Here is a 21,368-nt window from a genome sequence, read left to right as displayed (position 1 = left end):
GGTTGCTGACACTTTTCCCTCTTTTCACCTTCTGATTACACAGCTTGCATTTGACAAAGCAAATGTCATCTGCAACTGTGTCAAAAAAGGACCAGGCACTGCAAATCTTGGGAGCGCCAGCTTTGGATTTTGGAAGAGCCATGCTCCTAATGGGTGCCGAAGTGGAGGCTACAGGCAACCAAGTCTGCCCCCTCCCTCTCACTCCTTTTTGGGCCGTTCGGGGATTCTATTCCTCAGAGCTGCTCCCACCACCTTCCTGTCCCTCACGCCATGATGGGTCAAGGACCTCATCATCTACACCACCCTCTTCAAACAACTGCTTCTCCTGGGTAGTCTCGACAGCACAGTACGCACCAGAAAGTGGCACCTGAGTCTCATCATCAGATGCGTACTGAGGTGTGCTGCTGACCATAGGCACTGGCCCACCCGCCTCTTCAGATTCAGAGAGACAAAACGGTTGCGCATCACTGCATACTACTTCTTCTTCAAATTCACGAATTCTGCTTGGCTGGCCCCCTCTTTCCAAGCCAAGAGATTCAGAGAACAGAAGTAGAGATGGCTCCTGTCCAGGGCTCTCTGACTGCCTGGGCAATCTGGCAGGTGGTGAAGAGACAGATGGGTGCTCTTCATTGCTCAGGACCTGAGAGGATCTGGAACTAATTGAAGTCGATGCATTAGCTGCCATCCATCCGACAACGGCTTCAATTTGATCCTCCCGCAGCAGTGGGGTACGGCTAGCTCCTACAAAGCTGCGCATAAAGGACTGTTCCGTGGTAAAACTGGGGGATGTTGAGTCACGGGTGCCCGCAGCATGCACAGAATCCCCACGTCCTCTCCCTGCAGGCACAGAATCCTCACGTCCTCTCCCTGCAGAAACTCCACGCCCACGCCCACGACCACGACCACATGCCTTACTCCCTGCCTTCTTCATCTTGGTAGACTGATAAAGATAGGCAGAAAAGTACTAAGGGCTTAGTGTGCTTATTCCTGAACAGCTGCTAACAGGTATAAGAAACACTAATTTAATAAAGTGTGGACTAGACTTTAATATGAGCTAATGTGGCCTACACAACTGTAAAGTGGAGTGTTTGGTGAACTTTATTTAGTTTTTTTTTGTCACAAAAAGACACTGGATGTGCCCAAAGATGTAATAAGGATAGTATCACAAACTTTTTGTAGCTATTACAATGCAGGAAGGTAGCCTACAATGCAATAGATGAGGCTACAAAAAATAGGCTAATACTAATCTGGCTGGGGCTGCAGGGCACAATGCTGCAGAAAGGCTCCTCTATCTACTCCTATATAGTGTGTTTGGAATCAATGTAGCTGAATACGGATGGAACCACCACACTAATAGGAGAAATCAGGAAAAATTATCAATTAGCATAAACGGACAATGTATGAGGCAGTGACGCACGCTGAGCGCACTACAACCAGACGTGGCTGAAGCACACACTACAGGGTGAGCTGCACTCACACACCAGACCTTGCAGACAGGCGTGAACAGTGCAGATGCAGAGCACTGTGAACTAGCGCTGCAAGACAAAAAAAATTCTCTATCTACTCCTATATAGTGTGTTTGGAACCAATTTAGCTGAATACGGATGGAACCACCACACTAATAGGAGATATCAGGAAAAATTATGAATTGGCAAAAAAGGACAATGTATGAGGCAGTGACACACACTGAGTGCACTACAACCAGACGTGGCTGAAGCACACACTACAGGGTGAGCTGCACTCACACACCAGACCTTGCAGACAGCGGTGAACAGTACAGATGCAGAGCACTGTGCACTAGCGCTGCAAGACAAAAAAAATTCTCTATCTACTCCTATATAGTGTGTTTGGAACCAATTTAGCTGAATACGGATGGAACCACCACACTAATAGGAGAAATCAGGAAAAATTATCAATTAGCAAAAAAGGACAATGTATGAGGCAGTGACGCACACTGAGTGCACTACAACCAGACGTGGCTGAAGCACACACTACAGGGTGAGCTGCACTCACACACAGAGACCTTGCAGACAGCGGTGAACAGCACAGAGAACTGTGCACTAGCGCTGCAAGGCACAGCGATTTATAAAGTAGCTTGGGTAAAGCAGAATAGAGCAAATAGGTAGCTAAAACGGTCCCTCAGAACAACAGCATCCTATCCCTAACTGAATTCACAGCAGAGTGAGCTCAAAATGGCGGCGGCGGCTTTTATAGTGCATCATGACATCATTTCAGCAGCCAGTCACAGCCATGCCATTAGTTAACATGCCTACATGCCTAACAGGATGTGCCCACACTTCTTAGGATCCTCATTGGCTGAATAAAATGAAACTGGCTCATTGCATTATGGGAACTTCCGATTCCGGTATACGATATTCTAAAAGTATCGGAATTAAGTATCGGAATTCCGATACCGCGAATATCGGCCGATACCCGATATTTCAGTATAGGAATGCTCAACACTAGTAATAATACATTTGTGAGGCCTAGTCCCAGTAAGTTAGTAAGTTAGTGCAGGGAGTACAATTGGGGGAGGAAGGTTGAACTTGATGGACCTAGGTCTTTATTCAACCTACGCTACTATGTGAATGAATCTGTGGGAGGTTATAAAAGTCCATAAACACTAGTAATCATACACAAGTGTCATTAGCGTATGAGGCGTACTCTAACATTGTAAAACCTTACAGAATCCTCAGAGGCGGTCTTTATGGTTTGCTATGTCACTGATTGGTTGCAGTTACTTCTTCAAGGATACCACCTCCTTATCTAGACCAGACTTCTTGTGACAGATTTTCCCCTCCATCATATGTTACAGTGCTGGCCAAAAGTATTGGCACCCCTGCAATTCTGTCAGGTAATACTCAGTTTCTTCCTGAAAATGATTGCAATCACAAATTCTTTGGTATTATTCTCTTCATTTAATTTGTCTTCAATGAAAAAAACACAAAAAGAATTGTCCTAAAGCCAAATTGGATATAATTCCACACCAAACATAAAAAAGGGGGTGGACAAAAGTATTGGCACTGTTTGAAAAATCATGTGACTTACCTGTGGCACCTAACAGGTGTTGGCAATAACTAAATCACACTTGCAGCCACTTAACATGGATTAAAGTTGACTCAACCTCTGTCCTGTGTCCTTGTGTGTACCACATTGAGCATGGAGAAAAGAAAGAAGACCAAAGAACTGTCTGAGGACTTGAGAAACCAAATTGTGAGGAAGCATGAGCAATCTCAAGGCTACAAGTCCATCTCCAAAGACCTGAATGTTCCTGTGTCTTCTGTGCGCAGTGTCATCAAGAAGTGCCCATGGCACTGTGGCTAACCTCCCTAGATGTGGACGGAAAAGAAAAATTGACGAGAGATTTCAACGCAAGATTGTGCAGATGGTGGATAAAGACCCTCTACTAACATCCAAACACGTTCAAGCTGCCCTGCAGTCCGAGGGCACAACAGTGTCAACCCGTACTATCCGTCGGCGTCTGAATGAAAAGGGACTGTATGGTAGGATACCCAGGAAGACCCCACTTCTTATCCCGAGACATAAAAACTTACCTGAGAAAGCCTAAAACGTTTTGGAAGAATGTTCTCTGGTCAGATGAGACAAAAGTAGAGCTTTTTGGGAAAAAGCATCAACATAGAGTGTACAGGAAAAAAAAGAGGCATTCAAATAAAAGAACACGGTCCCTACAGTCAAACATGGCGGAGGTTTCCTGATGTTTTGGGGTTGCTTAGCTGCCTCTGGCACTGGACTGCTTGACCGTGTGCATGGCATTTTGAAGTCTGAAGACTACCAACAAATTTTGCAGCATAATGTAGGGCCCAGTGTGAGAAAGCTGGGTCTCCCTCAGAGGTCATGGATCTTCCAGCAGGACAATGACCCAAAACACACTTCCAAAAGCACTATAAAATGGTTTGAGAGAAAGCACTGGAGACTTCTAAGGTGGCCAGCAATGAGTCCAGACCTGAATCCCATAGAACACACGTGGAGAGATCTCAAAATGGCAGTTTGGAGAAGGCACCCTTCAAATATCAGGGACCTGGAACAGTTTGCCAAAGAAGAATGGTCTACAATTCCAGCAGAGCATTGTAAGAAACTCATTGATGGTTACCGGAAGCGGTTGTTCGCAGTTATTTTGGCTAAAGGTTGTGCAACCAAGTATTAGGCTGAGTGTGCCAATACTTTTGTCCGGCCCTTTTTTGGAGTTTTGTGTGAAATGATCAATGATTTGATTTTTGCTTCATTCTCTTTTGTGTTTTTTCCTTGCAAGCAAATTAAATGAAGATAATAATACCAAAGAATTTGTGATTGCAATCATTTTCAGGAAGAAACTGAGTATTATCTGACAGAATTGCAGGGGTGCCAATACTTTTGGCCAGCACTGTATGTATTCTGGCCATTGTCTTTGAGAAGACCAACCCCCAGAAGATCACCCCTATGTGAAACCTTTTTGAGACGACCACCTAAAATTGAATTTCAATTGCTTGTCTTAACCAGGATTCACTATATATAAATCCAAAGAAAAAATAATCCCTAGAAAGTTATAAGCATAAAAAACACTAGTAATACTAGTACATTTTATATAAAACTTCCTGTAATTATACTGAATTTTCATTTGTAAGAGTTTCGGTTGGAAATTCGGGTCTCCCCTCCGCCCCGATTATTTGTACGTGCCAAGTTCATGTAGGGTGTTGTGTGTTGACTCATGTACAACTTGCCATTGCCCAATCTAAAATTGCATCACAGGTTTACTACAGGTGCACATAAGAGTATACAAATGTTATAGTAGTATGGACATATAAAAAAAAAAAAAATAACCAATGAGTAACATGACCTTTCTGGAGGTTTCCTATGTGGCCACCAACTCCTCCTATTGGCTTCTTAACTTGTTTTCACTAGGCAACCCCTTTATCACCTTATCCACATGGGTGGGGGTCCGATTGCTGGAACCATCACTGATCTTCAAAACAGGACACTTTTATTCCCATTAAAATGGAGCGGCAGTGCGTATGCTCAACTGCCCCAAGAGTCCAGGACTGCCCCAAAACAATTTGTCTTCACCAAAGATGAATTTACAGATTCCATACCTTCAAGATGGTTCATGGCAGCCACAATCCGACTTGTATTTTTTGGGCCTAAGAGAGAAGATGTCTTTGAGAGGGTCCACCCTCCACCTGCACAGGACATATAAAGAGCCATTTTAACCCCTTCTTTCCCACCGTGGCCAAATCTCATTTTTAGGCTTTCGTTTTTTAACTTACCCTTCTGCCAAGAGTCATAATTTTTTTTGTTTCCATCTACATATTGAAGTTTTTTTTTTTTTTTAAGGATGAGTTGTACATTTGAAGGAACTCCTTACCCTGGCATATCTGGCGTGTCACACTCCATAATGTGAAACGTTACCCCTTAGACCCCAGTCAGAGGCCTCTTATACTGCTAAATCAGATCTTATGCTTTGCACTGAGGAGGGACAACATCCCAAAACATGTGTCTGCAAATTGAGATTCTGGTTTGGCTTTTAAGCGAAGTCATGTGGCAATGCTCGTTAAAGAGTCAATATTTTAGGATTGTTACGTCCAATAGTTGGCACTAGAGTTAAATTTTTATATTTTTTAGAAGTTTTTTTTAGCCCCCTTGGGAGGCTTGAATCTTGAGTCGTCCATTCATCACTTGTTCAATATACTGAAACACCATTGTATTGCAGCATATAGCTAAAATGATGGTCTCCTCTGAAGCCCAACCTGTGGCATGAATTTTGAGATGTCAGCCATAGGGGCACTCCAACAGTTTCTGAGCCTGCTCCAGATACTCGATGTATATATATATGTCACATGCCATGATGTGATTAATTTCATCTTAAGATCTAATAGAATATTAGTAATTCATCCCATAAGAAATTATTCATTATGGATGTTTTCAGATTCTTCAATGGCTCCCTGAGAAGTGTTTCTAATGGTGATTGGCCATTTATTTTGATGGGATAGGGATGGGGGGTAAAGCTGGTAGTGAACTGCTTTTGGGGATCCACAATGTAGCAAATGACTGGCTCAAAATAATTTGTAAATGGGGTTGTTTTCTTCTGGACCACTTCGGGTTGTCTTCTTTTGGACCACTAGAGGTTTTCTTCTTCTGGGCCACTTGGGGTAGACTTCTTCTGTCGTCGTCTGGACCACTTGGAGTTGTCTTTTTCTGTCTGCGTCTAGACCACTTGGGGTTGTCTTCTTCTAAACCACTTGTTTGTTTTTTTCAGTCTTCTTCTGGACAACTTGGGTTGTCTTTTTATGTCCTCAGCTGGACCACTTGAGGTTGGCTTCTTCTGGATCACTTGGATTTGTCTTCTTCTATCTTTTGTTAGGACCACTGGAGGTTGTCTTTAGTCTTTTTCTGAACCACTTATGTTTTTTTATCTGTCTTATTCTTGTCCACTTGGGGTTGTCTTTTTCTGTCTACGTCTGGAGCATTTGGGGTTGTCTTCTCCTGGACCACTTGGAGTTGTCTTCTTTCGTTTTCAGGACCACTCGAGGTTGTCTTCTGTCTTTTTCTGGAACACTCAGGGTTGTCTTCTTCTGGACTACGGATAGATCCTTTGATAATCCAGTGGGCCTGTCAAACCCCAGATAAACTCTTTAAAGACTTCACAACATTGATTAATGATATTGGAGTTAGTCACCATTGCTGAACCAGCTGTTTAGTGATCATAAACATTATGTATAGCCATAATGTGGTTAATCCCCTAAAGGGATCATCAGGCCTTGACTTGCAGGTATCACTAGTACAGAACCATCGCCCTGGCTTTCACCCCTCCCTGGTCCTCCCATGTCAAGAGCAGTAGGACCTGTTTATATTCTGCATCATTTCTAGGATCAACTCTGTGGATGTCACATCTTTTCCTAGAACTACAGCAAAAATCTCAAAATGAAGCTGTTTCTCAGGTCTGGCCTCTACAGCGCCCTCCTGTGTCTGGGTAAGTACTCACTGATATCTAGAATGACAGGATGTAATTCCTTAAGTGGTTTAAAAATGACAAAAATGTCAAGACGCTCGATCCTGTAAAATCTCTCTCTGTAATAATGTGTAATTAATGTGATGTAGGTTTCCAGCCTATTCTCAATTTCTCAGATGGATTAAATAGATCAGCGTTTCGTTGTATCACGCTAATTGCCGGCAACCCACAGAGGACAGGGATAACCAGGCAATTTACTGAACGGTGTCTCACCAAGACCATCTAGTACGGGGTCCGATATTACATTGATGGCAGTGACTACCCTAATTTGCCAGTGTAGATATGTCATTTCACCGCCTGCTATTTTTCTGGACTGTCCTAAATTTCCCCTAATTAATTCTGAATTCTTTAATATGGATAGAATCAGGATACCCAAGATTGAGTCATTGAGAAGCCAGATGACCCAAAAAAGAAGACAGTGGGGTCATGAAGAAGCGCAAATGTCCACCAGAAGTCACTAAAGACTTGATGGCACTTGATGTTTGGGATTTAACTAGAGGGGGTACAAGGGTCGTGCTGAATGCCTGGTGGGGCCCAATGACCCTACACCACGAAATGGTTGGGGTGGCCCAGTAATAGATAAAATTTACATTTTCACACACCTTTTTCAATCCTAAATAGGGTTACAGCTAGAGTGCAACAGTATTATGAATATTACCTGATGGGTGGAGAAGGAAAGCTCCATTTCATAGATTTTGCATTGAGGTCGTGGATCATCGAGATAGACCTCTTGGAGATTGGTATATAATTATCTCAAGACACTACACGATTTGTATTTAATGTAGAACACAAGGTGTGAGGTTGACTGTGTATTATAATTATGGTATACGGATGTTTACTGTGCTGTAGGCTTGCTATGCAGGTAGCTCAGGATTTATTTTGCCATTTTAAACCCATGTTGCAGTTTTATGTGATGATGACTGGATCACTTTAAGAGAAACTTATCCTTTAAAATATACAGCGAATCCCTAGAAAAGCTGTGTTTATTACCGCAAGATTTACGGGCTGCAAATATGACTAAAAGCAAAACTTTGCTTTGAAGATAAAATAATATTCAAGATAGGAAAATTATATATTTGTGTTGGACTTGACTCTGCAAGAACAGTTTAGTTAGTTGGGTGGAACTTCTAGCAGAGAAGGAGGTTCATTTAAAAGCCTATAACTGCTTATATAACTAACCACTATAATACTGCCCCCTATGTACAAGAATATAACTACTATAATACTGCCCCTATGTGGAAGAATATAACCACTATAATACTGCCCTCTATGTATAAGAATATATCTACTATAATACTGCTCCTATGTACAAGAATATAACTACTATAATACTGCTCCTATGTACAAGAATATAACTACTATAATACTGCCCCCTATGTACTAGAATATAACTACTATAATACTGCTCCTATGTACAAGACTATAACTACTATAATACTGCCCCCTATGTACAAGAATATAACTACTATAATACTGCCCCTATGTACAAGAATATAACTACTATAATACTGCTCCTATGTACAAGAATATAACCACTGTAATACTGCTCCTATGTACAAGAATATAACTACTATAATACTGCTCCTATGTACAAGAATATAACTACTATAATACTGCTCCTATGTACAAGAATATAACCACTATAATACTGCACCTATGTACAAGAATATAACCACTGTAATACTGCTCCTATATACAAGAATATAACTACTATAATACTGCTCCTATGTGCAAGAATATAACTATTATAATACTGCTCCTATGTACAAGAATATAACCACTATAATACTGCCCCCTATGTACAAGAATATAACTACTATAATACTGCCCTCTATGTATAAGAATATATCTACTATAATACTGCTCCTATGTACAAGAATATAACTACTATAATACTGCTCCTATGTACAAGAATATAACTACTATAATACTGCTCCTATGTACAAGAATATAACTACTATAATACTGCCCCCTATGTACTAGAATATAACTACTATAATACTGCTCCTATGTACAAGACTATAACTACTATAATACTGCCCCCTATGTACAAGAATATAACTACTATAATACTGCCCCTATGTACAAGAATATAACTACTATAATACTGCTCCTATGTACAAGAATATAACCACTGTAATACTGCTCCTATGTACAAGAATATAACTACTATAATACTGCTCCTATGTACAAGAATATAACTACTATAATACTGCTCCTATGTACAAGAATATAACCACTATAATACTGCTCCTATGTACAAGAATATAACCACTGTAATACTGCTCCTATATACAAGAATATAACTACTATAATACTGCTCCTATGTGCAAGAATATAACTATTATAATACTGCTCCTATGTACAAGAATATAACCACTATAATACTGCTCCTATGTACAAGAATATAACCACTGTAATACTGCTCCTATGTACAAGAATATAACTACTATAATACTGCTCCTATGTACAAGAATATAACTACTATAATACTGCTACTATGTACAAGAATATAACTACTATAATACTGCCCCTATATACAAGAATATAACTACTATAATACTGCTCCTATGTGCAAGAATATAACTACTATAATACTGCTCCTATGTACAAGAATATAACTACTCTAATACTGCCACCTATGTACAAGAATATAACTACTATAATACTGCCCCCTATGTATAAGAATATAACTACCATAATACTGCCCCTATGTACAAGAATATAACCACTGTAATACTGCTCCTATGTACAAGAATATAACCACTGTAATACTGCTCCTATGTACAAGAATATAACTACTATAATACTGCTCCTATGTGCAAGAATATAACTACTATAATACTGCTCCTATGTACAAGTATATAACCACTATAATACTGCTCCTATGTACAAGAATATAACTACTATAATACTGCCCCCTATGTACAAGAATACAACTGCTATAATACTGCCCCCTATGTACAAGAATACAACTACTATAATACTGCTCCTATGTACAAGAATATAACTACTATAATACTGCTCCTATGTACAAGAATATAACCACTGTAATACTGCTCCTATGTACAAGAATATAACTATTATAATACTGCTCCTATGTGCAAGAATATAACTACTATAATACTGCTCCTATGTACAAGAATATAACCACTATAATACTGCTCCTATCTACAAGAATATAACCACTGTAATACTGCTCCTATGTACAAGAATATAACTACTATAATACTGCTCCTATGTGCAAGAATATAACTACTATAATACTGCTCCTATGTACAAGAATATAACCACTGTAATACTGCTCCTATGTACAAGAATATAACTACTATAATACTGCCCCTATATACAAGAATATAACTGCTATAATACTGCTCCTATGTGCAAGAATATAACTACTATAATACTGCTCCTATGTACAAGAATATAACTACTCTAATACTGCCACCTATGTACAAGAATATAACTACTATAATACTGCCCCCTATGTATAAGAATATAACTACCATAATACTGCCCCTATGTACAAGAATATAACTACTATAATTCAGATCCTATGTGCAAGAATATAACCACTATAATACTGCTCCTATGTACAAGAATATAACCACTGTAATACTGCTCCTATATACAAGAATATAACTACTATAATACTGCTCCTATGTACAAGAATATAACTACTATAATACTGCTCCTATGTACAAGAATATAACTACTATAATACTGCTCCTATGTACAAGAATATAACTATTATAATACTGCCCCCTATATACAAGAATATAATTACTATAATACTGCTCCTATGTACAAGAATATAACTACTGTAATACTGCTCCTATGTACAAGAATATAACTACTATAATACTGCTCCTATGTACAAGAATATAACCACTATAATACTGCTCCTATGTACAAGAATATAACCACTGTAATACTGCTCCTATGTACAAGAATATAACTACTATAATACTGCTCCTATGTGCAAGAATATAACTACTATAATACTGCTCCTATGTACAAGAATATAACCACTATAATACTGCTCCTAAGTGCAAGAATATAACCACTGTAATACTGCTCCTATGTACAAGAATATAACTACTATAATACTACCCACTATGTACAAGAATATAACTACTATAATACTGCCCATATGTACAAGAATATAACTACTATAATACTGCCCCTATGTACAAGAATATAACCACTATATTACTGTTCCTATGTACAAGAATATAACTACTATAATACTGCCCCCTATGTACAAGAATATAACTACTATAATACTGCCCCTATGTACAAGAATATAACTACTATAATACTGCCCCCTATGTACAAGAATATAACTACTATAATACTGCTCCTATGTACAAGAATATAACTACTATAATACTGCTCCTATGTACAAGAATATAACTACTATAATACTGCTCCTATGTACAAGAATATAACTACTATAATACTGCTCCTATATACAAAAATATAACTACTATAATACTGCTCCTATGTACAAGAATATAACCACTATAATACTGCCCCCTATGTACAAGAATATAACTACTATAATACTGCCCCTATGTACAAGAATATAACTACTATAATACTGCTACTATGTACAAGAATATAACTACTATAATACTGCCCCTATATACAAGAATATAACTACTATAATACTGCTCCTATGTGCAAGAATATAACTACTATAATACTGCTCCTATGTACAAGAATATAACTACTCTAATACTGCCACCTATGTACAAGAATATAACTACTATAATACTGCCCCCTATGTATAAGAATATAACTACCATAATACTGCCCCTATGTACAAGAATATAACCACTGTAATACTGCTCCTATGTACAAGAATATAACCACTGTAATACTGCTCCTATGTACAAGAATATAACTACTATAATACTGCTCCTATGTGCAAGAATATAACTACTATAATACTGCTCCTATGTACAAGTATATAACCACTATAATACTGCTATTATGTACAAGAATATAACTACTATAATACTGCCCCCTATGTACAAGAATACAACTGCTATAATACTGCCCCCTATGTACAAGAATACAACTACTATAATACTGCTCCTATGTACAAGAATATAACTACTATAATACTGCTCCTATGTACAAGAATATAACCACTGTAATACTGCTCCTATGTACAAGAATATAACTATTATAATACTGCTCCTATGTGCAAGAATATAACTACTATAATACTGCTCCTATGTACAAGAATATAACCACTATAATACTGCTCCTATGTACAAGAATATAACCACTGTAATACTGCTCCTATGTACAAGAATATAACTACTATAGTACTGCTCCTATGTGCAAGAATATAACTACTATAATACTGCTCCTATGTACAAGAATATAACCACTGTAATACTGCTCCTATGTACAAGAATATAACTACTATAATACTGCCCCTATATACAAGAATATAACTGCTATAATACTGCTCCTATGTGCAAGAATATAACTACTATAATACTGCTCCTATGTACAAGAATATAACTACTCTAATACTGCCACCTATGTACAAGAATATAACTACTATAATACTGCCCCCTATGTATAAGAATATAACTACCATAATACTGCCCCTATGTACAAGAATATAACTACTATAATTCAGATCCTATGTGCAAGAATATAACCACTATAATACTGCTCCTATGTACAAGAATATAACCACTGTAATACTGCTCCTATATACAAGAATATAACTACTATAATACTGCTCCTATGTACAAGAATATAACTACTATAATACTGCTCCTATGTACAAGAATATAACTACTATAATACTGCTCCTATGTACAAGAATATAACTATTATAATACTGCCCCCTATATACAAGAATATAACTACTATAATACTGCTCCTATGTACAAGAATATAACTACTGTAATACTGCTCCTATGTACAAGAATATAACTACTATAATACTGCTCCTATGTACAAGAATATAACCACTATAATACTGCTCCTATGTACAAGAATATAACCACTGCAATACTGCTCCTATGTATAAGAATATAACTACTATAATACTGCTCCTATGTGCAAGAATATAACTACTATAATACTGCTCCTATGTACAAGAATATAACCACTATAATACTGCTCCTAAGTGCAAGAATATAACCACTGTAATACTGCTCCTATGTACAAGAATATAACTACTATAATACTGCTCCGATGTACAAGAATATAACCAATATAATACTGCTCCTAAGTACAAGAATATAACCACTGTAATACTGCCCCCCATGTGCAAGAATATAACTACTATAATACTGCTCCTATGTACAAGAATATAACTACTATAATACTGCTTCTATGTACAAGAATATAGCTACTATAATACTGCTCCTATGTACAAGAATATAACTACTATAATACTGTTTCTATGTACAAGAATATAACCACTATAATACTGCTCCTATGTACAAGAATATAACCACTATAATACTGCCCCCTATGTACAAGAATATAACTACTATAATGCTGCCCCTATGTACAAGAATATAACCACTATAATACTGCTCCTATGTACAAGAATATAACCACTATAATACTGCTCCTATGTACAAGAATATAACCACTATAATACTGCTCCTATGTACAAGAATCTAACCACTATAATACTGCCCCCTATGTAGAAGAATATAACTACTATAATACTGCCCCTATGTACAAGAATATAACCACTATAATACTGCTCCTATGTACAAGAATATAACTACTATAATACTGCCCCCTATGTACAAGAATATAACCACTATAATACTGCCCCCTATGTACAAGAATATAACTACTATAATACTGCCCCTATGTACAAGAATATAACCACTATATTACTGTTCCTATGTACAAGAATATAACTACTATAATACTGCCCCCTATGTACAAGAATATAACTACTATAATACTGCCCCTATGTACTAGAATATAACTACTATAATACTGCCCCCTATGTACAAGAATATAACTACTATAATACTGCTCCTATGTACAAGAATATAACTACTATAATACTGCTCCTATGTACAAGAATATAACTACTATAATACTGCTCCTATGTACAAGAATATAACTACTATAATACTGCTCCTATATACAAAAATATAACTACTATAATACTGCTCCTATGTACAAGAATATAACCACTATAATACTGCCCCCTATGTACAAGAATATAACTACTATAATACTGCCCCTATGTACAAGAATATAACCACTATATTACTGCTCCTATATACAAGAATATAACTACTATAATACTGCCCCCTATGTACAAGAATATAACTACTATAATACTGCCCCTATGTACAAGAATATAACCACTATAATACTGCTCCTATGTACAAGAATATAACTACTATAATACTGCCCCATGTACAAGAATATAACTACTATAATACTGCCCCCTATGTACAAGAATATAACTACTATAATACTGCTCCTATGTACAAGAATATAACTACTATAATACTGCTCCTATATACAAAAATATAACTACTATAATACTGCTCCTATGTACAAGAATATAACCACTATAATACTGCCCCCTATGTACAAGAATATAACTACTATAATACTGCTCCTATGTACAAGAATATAACTACTATAATACTGCTCCTATGTACAAGAATATAACCACTATAATACTGCTCCTATGTACAAGAATATAAGCACTATAATACTGCTCCTATGTACAAGAATCTAACCACTATAACACTGCCCCCTATGTACAAAAATATAACTACTATAATACTGCCCCTATGTACAAGAATATAACCACTATAATAGTGCTCCTATGTACAAGAATATAACTACTATAATACTGCCCCCTATGTACAAGAATATAACCACTATAATACTGCCCCTATGTACAAGAATATAACCACTATATTACTGCTCCTATGTACAAGAATATAACTACTATAATACTGCCCCCTATGTACAAGAATATAACTACTATAATACTGCCCCTATGTACAAGAATATAACTACTATAATACTGCCCCCTATGTACAAGAATATAACTACTATAATACTGCTCCTATGTACAAGAATATAAGTACTATAATACTGCTCCTATGTACAAGAATATAACTACTATAATACTGCTCCTATGTACAAGAATATAACCACTATAATACTGCCCCCTATGTACAAGAATATAACTACTATAATACTGCCCCTATGTACAAGAATATAACCATATATTACTGCTCCTATATACAAGAATATAACTACTATACTACTGCCCCCTATGTACAAGAATATAACTACTATAATACTGCCCCTATGTACAAGAATATAACTACTATAATACTGCCCCCTACGTACAAGACTATAACTACTATAATATTGCTCCTATGTACAAGAATATAACTACTATAATACTGCTCCTATGTACAAGAATATAACTATTATAATACTGCTCTCTATGTACAAGAATATAACTACTATAATACTGCCCCTATGTACAAGAATATAACTACTATAATACTGCTCCTATGTACAAGAATATAACTACTATAATACTGCTCCTATGTACAAGAATATAACCACTATAATACTGCCCCCTATGTACAAGAATATAACTACTATAATACTGCCCCTATGTACAAGAATATAACTACTATAATACTGTCCCCTATGTACAAGAATATAACTACTATAATACTGCTCCTATGTACAAGAATATAACTACTATAATACTGCCCCCTATGTACTAGAATATAACTACTATAATACTGCTCCTATGTACAAGAATATAACTACTATAATACTGCTCCTATGTACAAGAATATAACTACTATAATACTGCCCCCTATGTACAAGAATATAACTACTATAATACTGCTCCTATGTACAAGAATATAACCACTATAATACTGCCCCCTATGTACAAGAATATAACTACTATAATACTGCCCCTATGTACAAGAATATAACCACTATATTACTGCTCCTATATACAAGAATATAACTACTATACTACTGCCCCCTATGTACAAGAATATAACTACTATAATACTGCCCCTATGTACAAGAATATAACTACTATAATACTGCCCCCTACGTACAAGAATATAACTACTATAATATTGCTCCTATGTACAAGAATATAACTACTATAATACTGCTCCTATGTACAAGAATATAACTATTATAATACTGCTCTCTATGTACAAGAATATAACTACTATAATACTGCCCCTATGTACAAGAATATAACTACTATAATACTGCTCCTATGTACAAGAATATAACTACTATAATACTGCCCCCTATGTACAAGAATATAACTACTATAATACTGCTCCTATGTACAAGAATATAAGTACTATAATACTGCTCCTATGTACAAGAATATAACTACTATAATACTGCTCCTATGTACAAGAATATAACCACTATAATACTGCCCCCTATGTACAAGAATATAACTACTATAATACTGCCCCTATGTACAAGAATTTAACCGTATATTACTGCTCCTATATACAAGAATATAACTACTATACTACTGCCCCCTATGTACAAGAATATAACTACTATAATACTGCCCCTATGTACAAGAATATAACTACTATAATACTGCCCCCTACGTACAAGACTATAACTACTATAATATTGCTCCTATGTACAAGAATATAACTACTATAATACTGCTCCTATGTACAAGAATATAACTATTATAATACTGCTCTCTATGTACAAGAATATAACTACTATAATACTGCCCCTATGTACAAGAATATAACTACTATAATACTGCTCCTATGTACAAGAATATAACTACTATAATACTGCTCCTATGTACAAGAATATAACCACTATAATACTGCCCCCTATGTACAAGAATATAACTACTATAATACTGCCCCTATGTACAAGAATATAACTACTATAATACTGTCCCCTATGTACAAGAATATAACTACTATAATACTGCTCCTATGTACAAGAATATAACTACTATAATACTGCCCCCTATGTACTAGAATATAACTACTATAATACTGCTCCTATGTACAAGAATATAACTACTATAATACTGCTCCGATGTACAAGAATATAACCAATATAATACTGCTCCTAAGTACAAGAATATAACCACTGTAATACTGCCCCCCATGTGCAAGAATATAACTACTATAATACTGCTCCTATGTACAAGAATATAACTACTATAATACTGCTTCTATGTACAAGAATATAGCTACTATAATACTGCTCCTATGTACAAGAATATAACTACTATAATACTGTTCCTATGTACAAGAATATAACCACTATAATACTGCTCCTATGTACAAGAATATAACCACTATAATACTGCCCCCTATGTACAAGAATATAACTACTATAATGCTGCCCCTATGTACAAGAATATAACCACTATAATACTGCTCCTATGTACAAGAATATAACCACTATAATACTGCTCCTATGTACAAGAATATAACCACTATAATACTGCTCCTATGTACAAGAATCTAACCACTATAATACTGCCCCCTATGTACAAGAATATAACTACTATAATACTGCCCCTATGTACAAGAATATAACCACTATAATACTGCTCCTATGTACAAGAATATAACTACTATAATACTGCCCCCTATGTACAAGAATATAACCACTATAATACTGCCCCCTATGTACAAGAATATAACTACTATAATACTGCCCCTATGTACAAGAATATAACCACTATATTACTGTTCCTATGTACAAGAATATAACTACTATAATACTGCCCCCTATGTACAAGAATATAACTACTATAATACTGCCCCTATGTACAAGAATATAACTACTATAATACTGCCCCCTATGTACAAGAATATAACTACTATAATACTGCTCCTATGTACAAGAATATAACTACTATAATACTGCTCCTATGTACAAGAATATAACTACTATAATACTGCTCCTATGTACAAGAATATAACTACTATAATACTGCTCCTATATACAAAAATATAACTACTATAATACTGCTCCTATGTACAAGAATATAACCACTATAATACTGCCCCCTATGTACAAGAATATAACTACTATAATACTGCCCCTATGTACAAGAATATAACTACTATAATACTGCTACTATGTACAAGAATATAACTACTATAATACTGCCCCTATATACAAGAATATAACTACTATAATACTGCTCCTATGTGCAAGAATATAACTACTATAATACTGCTCCTATGTACAAGAATATAACTACTCTAATACTGCCACCTATGTACAAGAATATAACTACTATAATACTGCCCCCTATGTATAAGAATATAACTACCATAATACTGCCCCTATGTACAAGAATATAACCACTGTAATACTGCTCCTATGTACAAGAATATAACCACTGTAATACTGCTCCTATGTACAAGAATATAACTACTATAATACTGCTCCTATGTGCAAGAATATAACTACTATAATACTGCTCCTATGTACAAGTATATAACCACTATAATACTGCTATTATGTACAAGAATATAACTACTATAATACTGCCCCCTATGTACAAGAATACAACTGCTATAATACTGCCCCCTATGTACAAGAATACAACTACTATAATACTGCTCCTATGTACAAGAATATAACTACTATAATACTGCTCCTATGTACAAGAATATAACCACTGTAATACTGCTCCTATGTACAAGAATATAACTATTATAATACTGCTCCTATGTGCAAGAATATAACTACTATAATACTGCTCCTATGTACAAGAATATAACCACTATAATACTGCTCCTATGTACAAGAATATAACCACTGTAATACTGCTCCTATGTACAAGAATATAACTACTATAATACTGCTCCTATGTGCAAGAATATAACTACTATAATACTGCTCCTATGTACAAGAATATAACCACTGTAATACTGCTCCTATGTACAAGAATATAACTACTATAATACTGCCCCTATATACAAGAATATAACTGCTATAATACTGCTCCTATGTGCAAGAATATAACTACTATAATACTGCTCCTATGTACAAGAATATAACTACTCTAATACTGCCACCTATGTACAAGAATATAACTACTATAATACTGCCCCCTATGTATAAGAATATAACTACCATAATACTGCCCCTATGTACAAGAATATAACTACTATAATTCAGATCCTATGTGCAAGAATATAACCACTATAATACTGCTCCTATGTACAAGAATATAACCACTGTAATACTGCTCCTATATACAAGAATATAACTACTATAATACTGCTCCTATGTACAAGAATATAACTACTATAATACTGCTCCTATGTACAAGAATATAACTACTATAATACTGCTCCTATGTACAAGAATATAACTATTATAATACTGCCCCCTATATACAAGAATATAACTACTATAATACTGCTCCTATGTACAAGAATATAACTACTGTAATACTGCTCCTATGTACAAGAATATAACTACTATAATACTGCTCCTATGTACAAGAATATAACCACTATAATACTGCTCCTATGTACAAGAATATAACCACTGTAATACTGCTCCTATGTATAAGAATATAACTACTATAATACTGCTCCTATGTGCAAGAATATAACTACTATAATACTGCTCCTATGTACAAGAATATAACCACTATAATACTGCTCCTAAGTGCAAGAATATAACCACTGTAATACTGCTCCTATGTACAAGAATATAACTACTATAATACTGCTCCGATGTACAAGAATATAACCAATATAATACTGCTCCTAAGTACAAGAATATAACCACTGTAATACTGCCCCCCATGTGCAAGAATATAACTACTATAATACTGCTCCTATGTACAAGAATATAACTACTATAATACTGCTTCTATGTACAAGAATATAGCTACTATAATACTGCTCCTATGTACAAGAATATAACTACTATAATACTGTTTCTATGTACAAGAATATAACCACTATAATACTGCTCCTATGTACAAGAATATAACCACTATAATACTGCCCCCTATGTACAAGAATATAACTACTATAATGCTGCCCCTATGTACAAGAATATAACCACTATAATACTGCTCCTATGTACAAGAATATAACCACTATAATACTGCTCCTATGTACAAGAATATAACCACTATAATACTGCTCCTATGTACAAGAATCTAACCACTATAATACTGCCCCCTATGTACAAGAATATAACTACTATAATACTGCCCCTATGTACAAGAATATAACCACTATAATACTGCTCCTATGTACAAGAATATAACTACTATAATACTGCCCCCTATGTACAAGAATATAACCACTATAATACTGCCCCCTATGTACAAGAATATAACTACTATAATACTGCCCCTATGTACAAGAATATAACCACTATATTACTGTTCCTATGTACAAGAATATAACTACTATAATACTGCCCCCTATGTACAAGAATATAACTACTATAATACTGCCCCTATGTACAAGAATATAACTACTATAATACTGCCCCCTATGTACAAGAATATAACTACTATAATACTGCTCCTATGTACAAGAATATAACTACTATAATACTGCTCCTATGTACAAGAATATAACTACTATAATACTGCTCCTATGTACAAGAATATAACTACTATAATACTGCTCCTATATACAAAAATATAACTACTATAATACTGCTCCTATGTACAAGAATATAACCACTATAATACTGCCCCCTATGTACAAGAATATAACTACTATAATACTGCCCCTATGTACAAGAATATAACCACTATATTACTGCTCCTATATACAAGAATATAACTACTACAATACTGCCCCCTATGTACAAGAATATAACTACTATAATACTGCCCCTATGTACAAGAATATAACCACTATAATACTGCTCCTATGTACAAGAATATAACTACTATAATACTGCCCCATGTACAAGAATATAACTACTATAATACTGCCCCCTATGTACAAGAATATAACTACTATAATACTGCTCCTATGTACAAGAATATAACTACTATAATACTGCTCCTATATACAAAAATATAACTACTATAATACTGCTCCTATGTACAAGAATATAACCACTATAATACTGCCCCCTATGTACAAGAATATAACTACTATAATACTGCTCCTATGTACAAGAATATAACTACTATAATACTGCTCCTATGTACAAGAATATAACCACTATAATACTGCTCCTATGTACAAGAATATAAGCACTATAATACTGCTCCTATGTACAAGAATCTAACCACTATAACACTGCCCCCTATGTACAAGAATATAACTACTATAATACT

General features: G+C 35.5%; 1 protein-coding gene across 1 annotated transcript in view; it reads left to right on the top strand.

Annotated features, from left to right (window-relative positions):
- Nucleotides 1-6,806: 6,806 nt before the first annotated feature.
- The window catches only part of PLAUR (plasminogen activator, urokinase receptor), a 51,484-nt gene continuing 36,922 nt past the window's right edge, over nucleotides 6,807-21,368 (top strand). Inside the window, exon 1 of the mRNA XM_073655820.1 lies at nucleotides 6,807-6,964. Within this exon, the coding sequence (XP_073511921.1) occupies nucleotides 6,916-6,964 (49 nt within the window). The 5' untranslated portion in view covers nucleotides 6,807-6,915. The remainder of the gene's footprint in view (nucleotides 6,965-21,368) is intronic.

This window comes from Phyllobates terribilis, unplaced genomic scaffold (assembly GCF_046119375.1).
Source record: "Phyllobates terribilis strain yellow unplaced genomic scaffold, ASM4611937v1 Scaffold_12__6_contigs__length_324123572, whole genome shotgun sequence".
Lineage (NCBI taxonomy): Eukaryota > Metazoa > Chordata > Amphibia > Anura > Dendrobatidae > Phyllobates > Phyllobates terribilis.
Note: the sequence above shows the minus strand (reverse complement) of the source record. Positions and strands in the feature narration are given on the sequence as shown.